This window comes from Porites lutea, chromosome 2 (genome assembly GCF_958299795.1).
Source record: "Porites lutea chromosome 2, jaPorLute2.1, whole genome shotgun sequence".
Classification (NCBI taxonomy): Eukaryota; Metazoa; Cnidaria; class Anthozoa; order Scleractinia; family Poritidae; genus Porites; species Porites lutea.
In genome coordinates this window covers 39,315,516-39,335,573 of record NC_133202.1, presented here as the reverse complement: position 1 = coordinate 39,335,573, position 20,058 = coordinate 39,315,516, and the positions used below count along the sequence as shown (strand labels likewise).

At 40.5% G+C, this 20,058-nt stretch overlaps 1 protein-coding gene across 1 annotated transcript; it reads right to left on the bottom strand.

Annotated features, from left to right (window-relative positions):
* Positions 1 to 1,773: 1,773 nt before the first annotated feature.
* Positions 1,774 to 18,729, bottom strand: LOC140928570 (uncharacterized protein YfbL-like). The gene is made up of 6 exons (XM_073378339.1): positions 18,626 to 18,729; positions 9,206 to 9,396; positions 6,604 to 6,781; positions 5,511 to 5,912; positions 4,310 to 4,663; positions 1,774 to 2,933 (listed from the first exon to the last, which is right to left on the bottom strand). Exons 1-6 carry the CDS (start codon positions 18,681 to 18,683, stop codon positions 2,770 to 2,772), a joined length of 1,347 nt encoding a protein of 448 aa, XP_073234440.1. The 5' UTR covers positions 18,684 to 18,729; the 3' UTR covers positions 1,774 to 2,769.
* Between the last annotated feature and the right edge of the window lie 1,329 nt (positions 18,730 to 20,058).

The following is a 20,058-nucleotide window of genomic DNA, read 5'->3' as shown; positions in this document are numbered from 1 at the left end:
ATAAGATAAAATCGTATTTTCAATGCTTCCTTCCACCCTCCAAGTACATGCCGTTTTGAAAAGCCCCCTCAAAAATCTCAAGGACCTCAGCCGGTGCGCACTTTCTGTAGCTCTACCGCAAAAACGAGAACAGTTACCCTCATTTTTATCTCATGATTTCAATCAGAGAAATGCTTCCTTTCAATGAGGAAAAAATTGGCAAAAATCTGTGTTCAGTATACTGGTAATTTCATGACTAGCGGAGAAGGAAGTTAGGGCATGAAGACAAGGAGACACTAGACCTAGGGCCTTTACAAAGAGCAAATGCGTTAGGATGTTGTGGAGTTTCATCATCATTATCATCATCATCATTATCACCATCATCGATCATCATCACCATCTCTTTATTTCATTACGGTATCACATTCACAAATTATGCAGTAGTCTTTCAGTGAGCCGTAAGGTTAAAAGAATATTAAAATTACAACTATAGTAGAAAATTTAAAATTACAGCAATAGAAAACCACAATGCCCCGCATGCGCACAGGCCCAAAGAACAAAGAGTGGCAATAAACCCTTAATTAAGTCTATTTCCACTCTGTGGATTTCTTCAGGCATTTTTCTTTTCATCATGCGATCGGCATCCTGTATCATCCTGTTGAACGCATCGCGACAAGATTTATGCCACATAGCAAAGTAACGACTTGTTAATGTGGAGGCAATTCTATTTGTCACGTCAAAATATTTCCAGTCAACTGCCAGTGCTAAATTTAATCCCCTCGCCTAATAAAATAACGTTAAGTCTTGTTGGAAAGTAAGGTACCCACTCACCAGAGTCGCGCCGTTCCCAGTTAGCAGGACACTGAGGTACTGAGGTTCTTCAATTGTTCCATTCTAGCAAATAGCACATTTTAACCAGTCAATAGTTTCATGAGTCTTGAAGTTACATGCATATGTATCCCATTTCTTACTTCCTCTTTTTAAACCGACAGTTTATCCTTTTATATGAGTAGAATAGTTTCTTTTCTCGCTGCACCGAGTCGCATGCACATTGAGAATAATATACCGCAAACCGACCATCCGAATCAAGAGAAAAAAGAAAAAAGCGTGTGCAAATAAATTTCAAATTGCGACCTGCATTTTATAATGTATTGTTATGTATGTATTTTGAAATAAGACGTGCATTACATGTAAAGAGAGCAAGAAAAAGTACTTCGCAGGGGATCTCGGATACGAAAATTTCTTTTGCTGCTAACTAGCTGGAATTAGAAAATTTAACTTGGCACTATATAAGGAAATGACCAGCCTGGGAATGTCAATATTCTCACAAAGTTTAATGCTTGTATCAAAACTCGCCTAATTCTCCAGCAAGCCGCCGGATAAATAAGCGCGTGATCTTGGAAAGAGGGAAAAGGAGGCGGTGGCGGAAGTTTCTTCCCGACTATCTTGGAGCCTGAAAGAGGCTAAACTATTGGAAACTATACGGCGAGGAGGGTCGAAATTTAATCATAACTACACCAGCCATAGAGGGCTGTATAAGGAAACTTGCTCAGATTTAGAGGAAATAGTGCTCCAAGGGTTGGAACAACTCTCTCCATATGGCATTATTTGGTGTACCTCAACGTTCCAAATCTCGCTAATTGTTGAACAGTACATGTAACTCGAAATAATGACAGGTTTTCCCCAGTCTGTTGCTTCTACCTTTTTAAAAGGGTGTTTACTTCATGAAAACAAAGTCATTGTGACTGAACCCAAGAATTATAACATATTAGCAACGGAACAAAAACAAAGACATTAACAATTCGAAACAGTTTATTCAGCCATGCAATGAAATACAAAATGTGTAGTTATCCATATCAGTCTCAACTTTTAAACTAATAATCTACCGACCTGCCCGGTTACTTTTAAACTCGAAATTGCTGTAGGTTTTTACATGACCGCACTTCAAGGACTGCGCGTCTCGCGGAAGGGATTAATGACCAGCAAGCAAACTGACTTTTTCATGGCGAGATGGGGGCTATAGATGAGTTCCTTTTCTCTTGCTATACCTACTCCCTACCTCCCTCCTCAAAAAACAGCCAACGTAGGCGAGGGTTGAAAGGTTATAAAATCTGACACTCTTGCTAGCTGAACTTTACTTCCGCCCCGTTTAGTCTAACCTGTCAATACAGCCACTTCTCATCACTTTCCGCAGCTCCGAGCCGGACCGTTCCCGCAAGAGAGGCGGCTGTATAGAAAGACTGCCTTCTGTTGTGAGGTTTTGGGATTGTTTGTGGCCAGACGCAGTTCTGATGTGTCCGACATATTTTAAGAACGGATCCTTGAGCCAGCTTTGTAACCTTTTGACTCCACTGAGACTGAAGACCCTTTTCAGGATCCACTAACATGCAAGCCTTGTTCTACGTTTGTTAGTCTATGCTTTTGGTGGCACAAAAAGGCAAAAACATAGCTCCTCAATAGAGGACTCAAGACAAAATAACGATAATAACAATGAATAATAATAATATTAATATATTAATTAATTGTGATTATAATTATATTAATAATAATAATAACAATAATAATAATAATAATAATAATAACTCTGGGCATCCAGACGTTTGTTCTGCCATAATAATAACAATGACGATGAGGATGATAACATCATTATTTATATTACTATTATGGTTATTACGGTTATTACTATTATACCATCATGGTTATCATTTTACATTTGCTCTTACTGGTAACAACTTCTTTCGAATTCCTCTCTGAACTGGTGAAGGAGCGAACTGGGACGAAACACCTGACTTATAAGTTAGCGCTTAACTGCGGACGATCTCCTGTTATCAGAGGGCCGTGTTGCTTCTTCCATCGGTGATAGAAAACCACAGCTACAGCCGAGATTAGCATACCAAGTGTGAAGATGCCAATAGAAAGCAAGGCAACTTTCCACGCCTTCATACCGGCATCACCTGAAAGTAGAACCCGGAAGAACTATTTGTTAGCTTGTATATCCACTCATGATTAGGGGCTGTCCACAGTTGGTGCCCGGGAACCAGTAGTGTCTGGGCCGACTGTCACAAAATGGTGTAGTGTTCACACCTTGAGTGCCCGATATTAAAACTACATTGTTTCTTCCTTTCGCCCTGTCACAGACGCAATTTTGAAACTTGAGCTTAGCAGGAAGCACTAAACAGTGTATTGCTCCGGAATTAACAAAAACTGTGTGCACACAGGTACCCGGTGCCCACTTTAGTGCCCGCCAAGTACATGGTGCTCGGACAACGTGTCGTCGTCCGATTTTCCGGCGTAGGAACTTGAAAGTTTGTGTTCACGTTGCTACCCAAAGAGCGCCGTGCAGGCACTGCGTTGTACTCGGGTACCAAGTGTGTAAGCTGCCTTAGACTGTTTAAAGTCTGTTCAATAAGCTGCTTAACTTATAGATATGCCGCGCTGCCTTCACTGAATATTAATTATCAGAAATCCGTATGCGGTTGATGATCTAAAATGATATCGAGATGATCGCTCAATGTATCCCGTACCCGATGGGGGAGGTGCCGGCAAACAGGGTATGTAAAATATCATTCAAGCGTCTTTAAAAGGGTGGCTTTCTGGACGGGAATCTTGCTGGTGAAGGTCAACCAGTGTGTATATTTGAACAGTTTATAGTTAAAAACAATATCCACTCAAATTTAATTCATATGCTACCTAGCCTGTGTCGCAGATGTAATTTAACCCGCAAAGTAACGACTGCGAAGAAGTTCTGCGCCAACAACGGACTCGACGAATTATTCTGACTAGCAAATAAACAATGACTTTTTAACAGGCCAATCACTGCGCGTAATCACATCCTGGTACACAGGTGGTGGCTTAGGACAAAGATTTCGGCGCTGTACGTTACGCAGCGGACTTGAGTTTAGTTTCGTATGTGGCGCAGGCTATTGCTACCCCAACCATATAACAATAGAAATAATGATAAACAATGTAGTGCTATTGTAAGTTTTTTGTGACCAATGAGGAGACATTTTACGAACAGCTACTAAAGTGGCGAAAAATGTTCCTCATTAAGGAAAAGAGAATGTTTAGAAAAGAGGAATAGAAAAAGCAACTTTCCTCAGTGTACTGAGTGTCCCCGATAGCGTTCTTCAATTCTGTAATCCCAACCCACAATTTCGAGCAATCCCGTAGTCCCGAGGGTTATATTTACTATCCCACCTCCCACACGTACTTTCAATCCTGAATCTTGCTCGATTTTGTCTTAAAATCCTGAATCCCGAGGTTAAAATAAGGGAAATCCCATTTCCCGAAAAATCCGTTGGGGACCCTTTCTACTCTGTGTATAGAATACCTGAGGTGTCGCTATAGCTATGGATTATTGTTCCGCTCTGTGGACATGACAGCTTGGTAACATCATTGGCCACTGCTACTATGGAGTCAGATGTCTTCTGTAAAAATTGGAGCATTTCACTTGTCACCCTATTGATATTGTCACAGTCTTGGTGGTAACAAGATACCATGTAGCTTCGGTGGTCAGCGGTATCACTCAGGAAGATGGCGCTCATAGAGGGGTAGCTGTCCCAGAAAGGCACGTGGTCGCTTCTCAAAAAGTTTTCAATAGCATAGTAGAAACCGGGTGAAAGCTTGGAAGGCTGGTCATGGAATGGAAGATTTACTAGATACATTGCAGTTTTATCCCCCAGTGCTACATGCGGGGAGGAAGAAGAAAAGTAACGACTACTTCAATTGAGTTGATAACAACAACGACAAATAAATAGTAAAACAGCTTTAATCTTAGAGCGGTTTTCATTTGAGTGTCGAAAAGTAATTGGTTTTGCACTTTCTACACGATGCGATTGGCTTAAAAGATTCGCGCCACCTTTTCATCCAATCAGAAGTGAAACCAAAGCCAATTGTGACGCGCTCGCATGCATTTTCCCGCGCTTTGCGTCAGCCACGTGTAATTACTTCGAGTTTTGATTGGTTCAATGTCTTGTCTGTGTCCTATGTGATTGGCCAGAGTAATTACTGTGGTTTTGGTTTTACGACGCTCAAACGAAAACCACTCTAACTCGCACAAAAACTTTAAAAAAATAGAATCATTCTCAAAGAGAAGATCTTTGTTTTTTTTTTTCACGGAGATTTGAGGTGATCACCAAACATACTGGTTTTAAAAAACTATAAAAAGGATTCAGAAATCAGTAAAATTTATGGGTTGTCTGAAGAGAACGAATTTTAATTCGTTGAAAACCTTTCTTTAAAGAAAGATTTCATAAGACAAATAGAACTTCATTCACTAAAGTATGAATAACAAGAAAATACTTTTTTGTGCTGCTTACTGCATTTTAAGACGTCAAGTATCAGAAACGTTTCTGTGCAATCAGTTAGATTCGAATCACTGAAATTAACTGAATGTTAGGGACAAAATCCTTGACCTTTTTCTCAATAGCAAAAGCGCGGCTTGCACTAGTACTTCGGCTTTTTAGAGACATTACTTTTAAATCTTTTATCTTTGCTGCAAGTCACAATTCTATGCGTGATCTGTTTCTTACCAGACTTCACACGGCCGTAATGATACCAGAACGCGTTCATCAAGGCCGCATCATCCACCCGCCGCCCAGCAACAGCAAGAAAATCTCCACGAAATCCATCGGCCTTGATTTTACCGTAACCTTCTGGCAATAACTTTTCCGTTGATGGTGGCAAAATCTGCGAGTTTGGAGTGTTGTTATAGTTCATCACAGTGTCCATAATTATCGCTCCCTGAAGCTTTCCGTTTGATTTTAAAGAGCCGTTGTAAAAGCGCGTGAAGTTTGCAACAAACGCTTTGCTTCCACAGTCTATATCGCCGCAAGCGCATTTAGGGTAGTTCGTTGTATCGCTACAATTTTCCCACTCCTCGAAATCAAACGCCACAAACAGGACACTAAAACTGCGTGCACGGTTTTGAAAATCTGTTTTAAAAAGAGAAAATTAATCAAATTACAGGAATTGCAAGTGAGAGTTCATAGGGAAAGCTTCACATAACAATCCCAAAAAGGTCTCACAAGAACGGCCACAGATGTAGACTACCGGTTTTTTAAAAAGAACGTGTCCGTGACTTGACGGCCCTGTCTCGTTAACTACAAAGTTTAAACTAATTAAAAGTTGACCATCTTTATTAGCGTTTATTATTTTATTCATCACCGTAAAGTGCATTTTCGTCTGACATTGGTGATCTTAGCAGCATGCAGGATACACCCCACATAATAAACCTAATAACCGTACATAGGCACACGTTATTTTTCGGTCTTTCCAGGTGCGTGCAACAGAGAAAGACCGAAATTTTAAGATAAATTTTAGGAGCCGTTCTAGGCTTAAATGCTGGGGACCAGAAGTCAAATTCTAGATGCCCTATATTGACGGAGAAAAAAATTAATTTTGTTTAAGAGACACTGACCAGGTGCACTACGACGGCATTTCTTTAACTTTCAGAAATGTCCCAGAAGGTAGAATAAAGAGAATTTTTAATGGCGTTTTCCAGTGCAAGAAGAAAATAGTTTTAATATCCACAAGATTTCCAGGATTTTCAGGGGTAGTGTTAATCCCGCAATAATTCAATTAGAAATACGGATCTCGCAAACCCGCAATAAATTGTTAACTTACTTGTAGCCATTTGTTTTGCAACTTGTAACATGGCAGCCACGCCTGAGCCATTGTCGTTAGCACCATGTGCCGTAGTGCGCATTGTATCGTAATGTGCACCAATCAGAAACGGCCTGTCATTAGAAGACCCAGCAAGGGTACCAGAGAGCATTCCAATTATGTTGACTCCAGTAGCATACTACGAAAAGAAAAGGTTCTTGACTATGTTGCGTATAATACAGGCAGCTCTCTGTAAGATGGACACCTTTAGGACCGGAAGTAAGGGACCGGTCATTATTTATCACCTAGGGGGGGGGGGGGGGGGGGGGGGGTCGGAGGATTTTGGGGGGGATCACTTGATTTTTAGGAGAACAGAGGGGGGGATCAGTCGTAACTGAGAGCCCAAAAGGAGGGGATCACTGAAAATTTTGGAAGAATTCAGAGGGGGGACCACTCAAATCTGCTTGAACAGCGCCAGTTTGAAAGCATACAACATAAATGTGCCCATTCTGCTGGGAGATGATAGCATTTGCAATCTCAATTTGTTCTAACACAACTTTATTTAAAAAACGGAAGTCTGTCACGCTGGCGAATGTGTGCATTTCAATTTATATCGAGAAAGCTTTGTTTTAACGCTTTTATATTTTTCCTTTTATAACGTGCTCATGACTTAGCTAATATTCATCTTTAAACATGACAGGTGAATTCTAAATTGTGAACTATATAAACTTCTGATAACTGAAACATTGTAAAAAGCGTGTTTGTTTAAACATAAACCATTTATCGCCTCTCCAGGAATGGGCGTCCTGTGTAAGCTCTATACTAAATTCGATTCAACTGCTTCATCTGCCTCATCTTGAGCCTCATCATCCCATTCAACAACTTCATTTGCCTCTTGAGCCTCGTCTTCGATTCAACAGCAACATTTAGTCCCCTTCGGCAGGTTGACCCTGGACTTTGTGCCCTTAAAATGGCCGCTACTTGCTCTAGATTTTTTGCTAGGGTCGTGCTAAAAATACCCTTTTCTAGTAGCCATAGCAAAGGGTCTAGATGCAAACGCCTTGTTAGTTTCTTAGCAAAGTCAGCATTGATGCTATCTACAGGAGTAACTCTATCATTCTCTTCGATTGAACCCAAAATTTGTCCCGCGACCTCGATTGAAGTCAAGTTTCCTAAGAGATGACGTGCCCTCTGCTTGAGTCGCTTGTCCTTGGTTTTTCGGACCTTCCTCTTATTTTCCTTCTTTCTTCTTGACATTGTTGATTTTCTCGCGCACAAAGGAAACTTCTTTGACAGGTTAATATGCGCTGTTGTCAACTTGTTGGATGCGGACTGAAGTTCCTCGTGCAGTGTAGTGATTCGCCTATGTGCTTCTTCTAAATAGGCCAACTCATCGCCTGCAAATGACTATAGAGTGTGGTCCTCTGAAAATTGTCGCTAAATATGACCTGCTGATAGGGACTTGGCGGACTGCTATTTGGCACTCTAAAAAAAGTAACTTTGCAGTTTCAAGCACTGATTGCAGTTTCAAGCACTTTGCAGTTTTGAGCAAGATTGCTTGTATGTCAACTGAATTCAGATGTCTGGATCCAGACTAGAAAAAGACACGGATCAAGAGACACTTTTAAAAAAAGACTGCGCAATAACGGCTTTATTATGCTGTAAGTACATCATAGTTAGAAATACTGGCCTGTATATGAACGTTTAAAACACTAAATATACACGTCGAAAGGTGAATATGGGTACAAAGACATGGGGGGGGGGGGGATCACGAAAGTTATATATAGTTATGAGGGGGGATCACTTCAATAAAATAACATTTAAAGGGGGGATCGGCTAAATTTCATCGTGTTTAGCCCAAAATCCTCCGACCCCCCCCCCCCCCCCCCAGGCGATAAATAACCGGTCCCTTTTAAAGTGACCGTCTTAGACCCCTGATGTCCGTCTTATAGAGAGTCAAATAAAAGGGGTAACTTGCAGGGACCAACGAGGTGTCCATCACAGTGAGGTGAGGTGTCTGTTAAGAGAGAGTCGACTGAATAGTTTTTATAGTTTACAGTCCGACTCTCTCTTATTCAAAATATTTTTCCATTTGTGAATAGCCTTTTCCACCTGGGGTTGACCAAATTCGGAAAATGCATTAGATATTCCATGGCTCACGTCAGTCACTAAAGGCACTAATACTATAATTGGACGTAACGCAAATCATCGGCTTGGCAACTTTTAAAACTGTTTTGGTAGTGCGCGGGAACTTACGTAAATGACTGAACGAGGTGACTGATGACTAAAAAGGATAGCAAGAATACGCAAAATATATCACCCAAGGGATATCAACTCCTTTTTGAAGAATATCTGCAAGAACAAGAATTCTTAAAATAAACTACCGTGGAACAAGCAGATGTTTTGGAGAAAGTCTAACTGAAGGTTTATTGTGAATCAACCTGCACAATGCGACATTTAATCCAGGGTTCTGATCGCCTCATCATTTAGCTGATTATTCGCTGAATGAATATGTGTCTCGAATGTGTTGCCGCTGTGTTTACAAAAAGACCTCTTTTACCTACACACAAAAGTCATCATTACCATCAATGCCTATTCAATAAAAACTGAGTTTAAATCTCACCTGAGGGAAATCTGGTTTGAATGACTCTGACCATGTGATTAGGCCGAGATCTTTGAATGTTTTCTTGATAAAGTCACGTGCTTTCTGTTTTCCTTCAGGGTTAGTCACGTGATGACGATTCTGATTAAAATGTCTGAGAAAGTTCATGAGGGATTTGCTCTGGTCGCTTTCATTGTCATCCTGAATGGCAGCTGCCGTAAAAAAAAAAAAAAAAAAAAATTGTAAATTGCTTTTTTACCCACGAAGCACTTAAGAGTTCATATGCACTCGTTCAAACGTGTCCGTGCGTTCCAGATCGAATTGCAATTTAAAAGTGTTGGTTTTAAATGAGAGGAGAAAACCGGAGTACCCGGAGAAAAACTTCTCGGAGCAAGGGAGCAAGGGAGAGAACCAACAACAAACTCAACCCATATTTGGCGTCGACGCCGGGATTTGAACCCTGGCCACATTGGTGGGAGGCGAGTGCTCTCACCACTGCCCCACCCTTGCTCTTTGCTGTGTCAAACAAGAGAATGAAAATACAGTTAACCATACAAATCAGTAAAAAACGGACCCTTCCGTGTTTTTTCAACTTTTGATAAGACCAGTAAGCTAATATCCGTTCGGTGACTTCTCTAAAGAGTGCCTTAAAATCAGTAACTTAAACAAGTTTTAAGGTGATAGATACGTCCAAAGAGAGCGAAGATATTTCTCTACAAAGTTGCGAAATTTTACAGACGTTTGTATGGTGGGGTGGGGTGGGGGGAGGGGGAGGTTTGCACGAAAGTGCCTCCCACCATACAAACGTCTGTAAAATTCCGCGACTTTGCGCAGCTGTATCATCGTTAGTCTCAAACAAATCACTTTCAAACTGGTCAACTTTTTACCGATTTTTTATGCGTTCTTTCCAGCCCTGTTCAGTTGACAGATTTTCATTAACTGTTCGCAGTCAAAAGTTGGAAAAAATCATGGATCGGAAGCCAGGGCAAATTACTACTACATTTCCGAGGGTTAGCATTAGATCCCATCGGCCTAAACCCTCTCAGACACCTCATACAGTTTACACAACTTAGCATTCCTTATCCCTTCGGTTTCGAGTACTGACTGTAGTGATTAGGGTTAACCAATACTGATTAGGGTGATTAGGGCTAAGCCCTGAAAATAGTGATTAGGGTCAAGCACTGACTAGAAACGGTTAGGTTTTATTTAGGGTTAGGGTTGTTGCTTAAGTTTAAATCACCTCTCAGTGGCCTTGTGGGAAGGGTGATGGACTGCAGACCCTGACTCTGGGTTCGATACCCACTCACGCTTTTCGGAATTGTTTTTTCCTTAAAAATTGAATAGACTTGCAATTTGATGAACATTTGCTGAGCAGAATTTCACCTAAGTGTAGGGTGGAAGCAATAAGGAATACTACGTTGTGTAAACTTCATAAGGGGAAATGGGGTTTAGGCCGATGGGAACTAATGCTGACCATTTTCCGAGTTGCTCCAAGCCTCTTTTTCGAGGCGAGACTAAGTGCGAAGCCATTGAAAGATATAAAAATGATTTTTGTTCTCATACAAATAGACTCATTTTCATAAGAAAGGTTTTGCACTTAGAATCGTTTTGAAACTGACGGGGTTTTTGGAACTCGGAAATCGTCGATTGTAACTGCAGTTACTTTATGGATCAATAGTGAGCAGGCCGGGGAAGTGTGAGTAGTACATACACTAAAAGCATGGGACTGTTTCGATATGAGAACTAATTACTTTTTAGCAAGCTTTTGAACATACAAAGCCAAGGAAAGGCGCTAGCCCTAGAATCATTGAAGGGGTCTGTTGTTCCTATATTTGGTCACTGATTTCAGCTATATCATCCAGGGCAAAACCCGTCGGCTACTTTTTCTCTACACTGGAAGCTGAAATAAAGTATTAAACTAAAGAAATTTTCTGCAAAAACTTAAATTAAAATTGCCGGATGAAAAGAAACTTTGTTTCAATTTTAGACTATTTATGAACTCCGCATAACTCGTCCATTCTGATCGGAAATACGTAATATTTGTACTCAGTTTAGTGCCCAGAACGCTTAAAATTGCCCTGCTGGCTACTTCAAATTTGACTCGGTGAAACCTCTGATCACCCAAAGTGGCTGCTGTTGGATTTTGCTATAACTTAAGATTTAAATAGTTTAGAAACGTAGCGTTTTTCATGTTTTTATCCCAAGTCTGCTTTTGGTTCGGTTTTATACGTCCCGTACGCTTGAATTGAGAAACACGTCCCCGCCGGATATTTTGAATCCCTCCAACAAATCCGGATACTTTTCCGCCTTCGATCATACGAGCTAGCGGTAAACTATAAAAACCATGAAAGTGTTAAGTTGTTGCCAACGAGCAGACGCGAGGCTGCGAGGCGGCTACGTAATAAAGTGCGCGAAAGTTTCCAGGCAGAATGAAATGTCGAATCGATATAACATAAGGTAGTGTAGGTAACTTTCAATAACATGATGCAGAACAGAGAATGCATTGTTTTCGAGCGAACACATGATACAGAACAGAGAATCTACGAGCCGTATGCGTGTTTCTGAGTCACGTGCTTATCCAGTCTTCGACCAATCGTGGGGTGGATTCAGTCACATTTGCCCGCTAGGATTTTTTACTGCCTGCTGCTTAGAAAAAATAATAACGACGCAAAATTCATTGTGTCTTTGAAGCAAAATTAAATAATGCGGGAGGCTTAATCGGCACACATTAAATCTGTCCTGGGAAGTAGACTTCCTAAGCGATAAAAAGAGACCAATAATAAATCAGTTCGTTGAATTTTCGCGGACTTTTAATATGATTTTTCGAGCATTGTAAGTTCACTTATAATTAGGACCACTAAATTTTAAGCAAAATGACCTGTGCGCAACTTCGGACATTATCAAATATCTAGAAAAATGTGCTATGTAAAGTCGGGATTTCCAATTCAGCACAACAATTCACTATTTTCAAGGTAATTTCCGCTTCTACAATCGAATTGAGATCAAACTATTTTTCGTAAATAAGGATAATTCATGACATTTCTAAACAAATTAGACAGCGCTAGCGCGCTCGTATATATACAGTAGCTAAAATCTTTGCTCGTTGGCACTTAGCGATAGCTATAACTAGTTAAAGTAGGGCGCTTTCGCAACATGCAATGACTTATTTTTTAGAAAAGACACTTTCGCGTTTAATCCAACTCGCTTAAAATGGCAAATGTAAGTGAATTTCTGTGAAGTCGAATTCTTGGAGACCGAACTCAAGTTTGGAAAGCCGTGACTGACAAAAACAAAAAACAAAACGTTCGTCGTGCGTTTACGTCAGTCGGGTAGGGATAAGAAAGCCAATTGTACCAAAAAGCGTGCCGCCCCCGTTGCCGTCGTCACTACTCGTCCCCGGTTTTATCGATTTGTCTGAACGGTTAGGAATCCGAATACAATTTTAGTATAAATATAAATGCATCCGGATCCGAAAAGCGTAAAAAAAGGTCTGAATAAATCCCGAAACATTGCAGATCATTGCAACATGTCATTTCATCCGGAAAAAATCTCCTCTGGTGTAAATGTAGCCAGGGTCTTCCGGTATGTCGCTCTGGTGAAATGAAGCCTCGTTTTGTTTTTTGAATGAATTATGGCTACGAGATGCAGACATGATTCTTCGCTAGCTTTTCATAACAATATTATATTTTGCTCTATTAATAATTTACAACTGCAAATCATCGGCTGGCAAATTCTGCCCAGCAAGACGATATATAACAATTATTCACCGAAGTGGAGGTGGCTAGTATTGGATATTGACCGAGGCCGCGAAGCGGTGAGGTAAATATTCACTACTAGCCACCGACACTGAGGTGAATAATTGTTTTAGTATATACTAAAACAGTGAGATAATTGAGCACAAAATGATGATTTTTAACTCATTTACTGTTGCCAACCATTACAATCGTTGGCGCGCGATGACCGAACGGCCGCGGTCGTCGTTTTTTCTTAGCGACAAATAAAACTTTTGAAGGCGTTTCTTTAGCTCTTGCTGGGTAGTTTCTTCAAAAGGAGTTGTGAATTCTGTTTGTATTTAAAATAATTTTGTAAAAAAGATTATTAAATTTAGTTTTAAACTTATTTATGAACAAGTCAACTAAATAAAGTAACGCAAGACTTAAGCTTAATTTGCATTTTGTAAACAAAAAACTTTTTCACCGGTTTTATCGATAACTATTCAAGTCAAAAAGACAAAGCTTTACCTGTTAAAACTTCCAAACCGAACTTCGTCACCTTCTTCATGCATTTCGGAAATAGCTTGCTTGATTAGTTGCGAAATTTCTTAGTTTGGTACGGCAGCAAACCGGGAAAGTATTTTGCTCGCAATCTACGCGAGTTTGGCGTCGCTCGCTCGGAGGAACTGGAGGTGAATCAGTGAACAGTGTATTCACTGATTGAGTAGCCAATCAGAGCGCCCGAAAAACACTATCCACTGTTTTAGTATACAGCTATTTCTAGAAAGGTTGTCGCGAAAAGTGCACGCGATAATCCTGAAAGGCATTGTGGGTGGTTTTGAGTTCTCTTTTTTCAAAGAAATTTGAAAGAGTTGGCACGAAAGGCTATGGAAATGTGTTTGCGAGTGCTAAAGGAAAGCAACAAAAGAAGGTTCGACAGCTACAGTCGCCAGGAACAGTGTATGGATCATATCCCATATTCCCTTTCGGGATTGTCGCGTGCACATTTTTTCCGACAACCTTTCTCGAAATAGCTGTATACTAAAGCGATATAGCCGAGAGACGAGTGAATCCAGTCGCTATAAGTTCATCCATCCATTTGGCCTATGTCATCAGTAGAAATCAAATTAAGTATCAGGAAATAACTTTATTCGGGGCATAAAGAAGGAAAACAGGTGATTCATCGTTTCATTTACTTCTCAGCAATTTATTTTCATTTTTCCATTATTCCGCCCCGAAAAGGGCCCTCGTTCCAGCTAGAGTTTTTCCCATTATTCCTCTGACTTCAGCCCCTGAAAATTATTTAAATTTACTGAGAATCAGTGGAAGGGAGAATGTAAATAAACTTCTCATCATATTTTGTAGCGATCATATACTGGAAGATTTTCCCCTGGCATCTGTCCTCCAGAACTCATCTCAATTAGAATAGTTGTGCATGTAGTATATATTGATTAGTGAAGTCTAATTACGCCGAACAGATTGACCAAATAAAGCACAAATGCAACAAAAGTGATGAACCAACTTTAATGGAATCGAAGGTTTAGATTAAATTAGTGCCGGAAAAGAACGCAGAACACAAAATTAAAACTGAACAATACAAAGCAAAAAATTAAGCGTGCAAATTCGAGGGGAGCCGGGGAAAAATCACCGCACAAACCGGAGCTTGTTGGGCAAAGCACGCATAACAAAAGCAAACTCAATAAAACAAAGAAACCAAAAGGGTGTAAACGCATGGGGGGCGAAGGGAAAAACACTGCACAAACCCGATGTTGGTGAGGCAAAACACGCAAAGCAAAAAGTTAGTATACTGAATAAAGCAAAATAAACACAAACATGCAACAAACTTCACGGGAGCCGAGGGGGTTGCACTGCACAAACCCGGTGTTTGTGAGGCAAAACGCGCAAAGCAAAAAACTACTGAATAAACCAAAATAAACACAAGCATAGAGCAAACTTTACGGGAGCCGAGGGAATAGCATCGCACCAACCCGGTGTTTGTGAGGCAAAGCACGCAAAACAAAGTTCTGACTAAAGCGCAACAAAAGCGTGTAACTGACTTTACGGGAGCCGATGGAAAAGCACTGCACAAACCCGATGTTTGTGAGGCAAAGCGCGCAAAACAAAAATTACTGAATAAAGCAAAATTAAACACAAGCGTGCAACAAACTTTATGGGAGCCGAGGGAATAGCATTGCACAAACCCGGTGTTTGTGAGGCAAAACACGCAAAACATAAATTACTAACAAAGAAAGCGTGCAACAAACTACGGGAGCCGAAGGGAAGAACAGATAGCGAGGCAAAGTACGAATAACACGCTACTGGATAAAACAAGAGCAAAACATTAACGTGTAAAAACTCTACGGGAACCAAGGGAAGGGCAGTAAGGAAACTGGGAGTATTGCGCCAGCGAAACACAGGCGAGGGAAAGTCAGTCATCCGCACAGTACTGGCGATTGGGCTGTTTGAAGCAGAAATAAGAATCGGTTAACGGAGCGAATGGATTCTTACGCAAACTGGACTGACAGAAACTGTGAAGACTGCGTATCTGGCGGCATTGTGTACTAGTACGCCTCAATCCCACTCCTTTTTTTGGATCTCGGCTCCGCCGCCAAAACTTTAAGAAACGGTCCAGATAAGAACGATAGCAACAACGGCAACGAACATGTTGGAATGCAAAACAGGTGCTAACTTTTCTATTGTCTGTACTTACTTCTGATTGGCTTAAACAGAAAAAGTTAACAAAACTTTATAAAGCGGTACATATATTCATCCTTACTTTCCAGCCATCTTCCATATAACAAAATCTGGTCTCAGTTTGAATAAGAAAGAAATCCTATGTGGGGAACATGTAAAATTGTAAACTTTTCTTGGCTATTGTTTTCAACTCTTGTGATTGGTCAAAATCTTTTAACACAAAAAAACACCCTTTCAAATGCATTTTATTGCGTAAACGGCCTTCATGTAGGTTTATGCATTCTCTGAGTAAAAATGAGAACATTCCTATGTGGGGAAAGCACCGTTGCCGCATAACAAAAGAAATCCACCTTACCCGGATCATTACTTAATCATACAATACCGCCAGCTGCGCAGGCTAACAGAAATGAGACTCCGAGCTCTTATTTATACTCGCGTTGCAAGGGACTTGCGCGAATAGTTAAATACGGCATTTGATTCAAACGTCCAATTTAACTCTCTGAACTCTGTCGAATTTAACTCTGCTCGCTTTCAATATTCCAGTAAAGTAATAATAATTTACTAAAATTCATGCATTAAGTTCGGCAAATGTGAAATGCGACGTTGCAGAAATTCGCCGACAATCAAATTCTGTGCTGACTTATTCCCTGCTGACAGATGTCCTTCGCAGCGGCGGATCCAGGATTATTTCAAAGAGGGGGTTGTAAGTATGAGAGTTCAAGGCAAACGTCCCTGGGCCAAGAAATTGGGGAGGGGGAGTTGGGGGGTAATGTTTGAATACATAGATTTTCGGCATTTTGATTGAAGAGATATAAATTTGTCTAATTTGAGACACTATTATTAAGGACTAAGAGTACAGTGCAACAACGATAGTTGTTTGTCAAACAGACTAGCTTGAAAGAGCCTTCTTGGATGAGCCTTTACAAAGAGTTGCTGGCATATCTCGTCTTCCTCGAATCTCTTGGAGTAGTATATGGCGATCTACTGGGAGATCAGAGAATCGCTCTTCAGGCGTTGTTGACCTAGAGCAGTTCTTGATTCATTTCATCCATCATCAGTGAAACCGACGGCTCAGCTTCTGCGTTTGTGATCGGTAGGGTGTAGGCAATGACCAGAAGGCGACAGATATTTGGAAAAGCATCTTCATCGCAAACACCAGGTGCTAATATAAGGTTGTTTGGAAGCTCCCTATCTGTTGACTGCCAGAGTGTTTTCCATCTACTTAGTACCTAATTTCCAAGGGATTTGAGAAATGGAATATCTTTCTCCCAGAACAGCATGCCTTCTACTTCATCATCCTGCTGCAGTGCCTTATTTACTATAATCGATGGCACGACATAGAGCAGATGGCTGGCGTGGCGATGTTCGTCAGAAAATCGACCTTGCATTTGGATGATTAAGGAATCAAGAAAAGGAATAGCTACAGTCTTCTTGTAACGATCGATTGGACTGGAACTAACATTATAACAAATAATATTATTTTTGGCATGAAAAAGGGATAGCCAGACAAGTTTGAAAACTTCCCAAAGGGGGGGTTGCAACCCCCTCAACCCTCCCCCTGGATCCGCCTCTGCTTCGGCTTTGAAGTTTAAAATAAGACTATAATGTGCGAACGTGAAACGTCCTTTTAATTTCTAAGGCTTACTTCCCGTCAAATAAAATGAACTGTATGGTTAAAACTATTCTCGAAACTGAGAATGTTTTGATCAAAGCTGTGTAAATCGAACTGAAACTGTGCAAGCCATGGAACCTTGCGTTTCCTGTTTTTATCTCACCTATTGTATGGAATATGTGTGAAAATCTTCATTATGAATCGGTATATTTCAAAGAGCTACACAACGACCAAGAATACTATTGAAGAACAACATACAGAGCGGGGATAGCTGTAGTGTCAGCTATTACTAGTATGTCACGCGAAAAAAGCCGTGCACACGAAATCAAGTCGCCTCTGAATAAGTGAAGAAAATTTCCATACGGAGTTGACTAGAATTACATTTTATGACTAAGTCATGTATCCTAAGCTTTAATTATAGCTATAGATATGTAATAAATCTTTTCCGGATAATGTACACAGCTAATTCATCGATTCTGTACAGCAAAGAAAAAACTGTCAGGATACTGGGCACTTGACGTCAATAGTTAGTGAATGTTCTGGCCTCCGTTATCGCAAACAAATCGAATTTCAAGAAGAATTTATAAACGTTCTGAGAACCTGAATCCTTTAAGTACAGCTTCTTTGAAAATATCACATATTACCTACCCTATTCTGAGCAGCACTAATTTTACTGCGCAGTAAACAGCGTAAATATTAGCTATGAAAAGGTTACTCACCTGAAGAGAACGACTTCTTCTTCAACTGTCTCGCGAGCCGTTTAAACTCGCCAAAACTTTCATCTTAAAGCCGAAATGTTCAGCTTTAGTCGAAGTACTTCGTTTACCGAGAACTAAAAAGGGCGCCTCAAAAATTGAGTCTTTGTTTTATTTAACAGGGGCACCCAACGACAATTTTCGGAAAAATATCTGTTCGGAAGACGATTTGAGATCTAGAATTTTCGGAACATTTGTTGTAAAATTTCTTGCTTGCCTGCTTCTCCTAGGATTTTCGAACATCTAAAATATGGTATAAATGCCTGTTTTTAACGGATTTTTACCCTAAAAAGGTCACCTAGAATTTTCGGGAGCCTTTTTTCTGGCCGAAATTCAGTTCGAAAAGGTAAGTTTTGATCGCTATAATTTTCGGATCACCAGACTTTCAGCTAGGAAATCCGAACAGATGAAAAATTTTTAGGGGATAAAAATATGCCTATATCTACCGTCTAAATACCAAAATACGTTTAATGATGCTATGTTTTAGCGGTTTTGAACTAAATTCTCGTTGGGTGCTCCTGATTTAAGTGTCCTGATTCTTGTACCGTCCGGATACTAGGCAAGATACTGTACTGACGGTGTCGATTGGAAATGCCCGTTTAAAATATTAGTAACCGGCCGGTTTATTTTCACGGCAGTGCGGCAATAATAATATTAATGTTCTAACCTGAGAAGGCGATGAAAATAATAAGGCTCACAATCAACCCAATCTTTGTCGACGCCATAACAAAACTTATACTGTTTGTTCTGCGCTAAGCTTCCATAGCTTAAATAGTTATTAATATCACGATCTGATTTCTCGGAAAAGGAATCTTAATAACATTTCTGAGAAACTGGGTTCGTGACGTGTTAAAGTTTGTCTTCCGGGAATCGTGTTACCAGGGGCGTAGCCAGGATTTTTCAAAGGGGGGTTCACAGAGGCTACTCACCAGATTGGTATGTCGACTATATATGGTTTATACCGATGCTCTCCCTCGTGTAACAGCGGGCTCAGTCGTATTATCGCGGCATGAAGGCCCATATTAACTAAAAACAAGAGCCGTTGACGAAAATACTTTACAAAAAAACGAATTTTAAAAAAGTGGGCCTTTCAACAATGGCTTTTACGGCCAAGATATTGTCATGGCGTTTTCGCCACCTGAATATTGTAGGTTGTTTGCTCAAAATAAGGCCTACCAATGGGGGGTCAGGGGCACCCCAGGACCCCGCCCCCCCAGCTACGCCCCTGGTTACAATGGCGTCTTAGCGTCTTATTTCTCAGAAAATCCTAGAACAAGTGCTCCTATCACCCTAGCAGCACAGGAAACCAACCGGTCTGGCCAAAGTTTTTCATGTCTACCTTCCCTGTGCAACATTTTCCCCGAGGTCTATAGTGTGTGCAGGAATATTCAATAAACTAAACACGTCCTCGAATTGAAGTTGACTTATCTTTTTTTATGTAGTGTCTTTTACTGTCTGTTCACCTCTGAAGCCATTCGAAGTTGCTTTAGCGTGGTCGCGTGACCTACTGTCGAAACCCCCTTTTAAAATATGGACACCTGCTTAACACGGACATTTCTAGTAGGCTTATAGGCTTACATTTCTATAGGCTTAGCTACATAATTCCCGAAAAAATGTCTAAAATTCTTTCTGGAATTTCCCCCCCAAAAAAGCTCTTAAATTCTTTTGGAAATGTCTAAAATTCTCCAAAAGCTCTCTAAAATTCCCTAAAATTCTTAAAAACTTTGTTTTTTTCATAGCGATATAACAAGAAACAATGAGTTGTACGCCCCCTTTTGGTCAATAACCGCTGATAAGTTGTAGTGCAGATGACTCTGATGAAAAATCTCTCTGCTCAGTGCTCTAGACACTGGTGTATGTAGGATATGAACGGACTGACCTCTCTCTTGTTAGGTTGGAGTACAAACCGGCAAAAACGTTTTGTCAACGTTTTTGCCTGTGAAATGTCGCCAACATGTCAGGCGAAAGTTCAGATTGCTCTAAAATGCTCGAATTTGTCAATTTTTTCCCTAAAATTCCCGAGATTTTCTAAAATTCTTTTTGATGTCTAAAATTCCCAATCAAATTCCGGAATAATGTAGCTAAGCCTAGACATTTCGA

What these genes read in the sequence shown, in the direction of transcription:
- LOC140928570 (XM_073378339.1), bottom strand. Translation starts at nt 18,683, where the DNA reads ATGGCGTCGACAAAGATTGGGTTGATTGTGAGCCTTATTATTTTCATC. An exon ending in TCAAACCAGATTTCCCTCAG is followed by an intron (nt 6,782 to 9,205) that starts GTGAGATTTAAA and finishes TTCTTTTCGTAG; the next exon opens with TATGCTACTGGAGTCAACAT. An exon ending in TAGCTATAGCGACACCTCAG is followed by an intron (nt 2,934 to 4,309) that starts GTATTCTATACA and finishes TTCTACTTTCAG; the next exon opens with GTGATGCCGGTATGAAGGCG.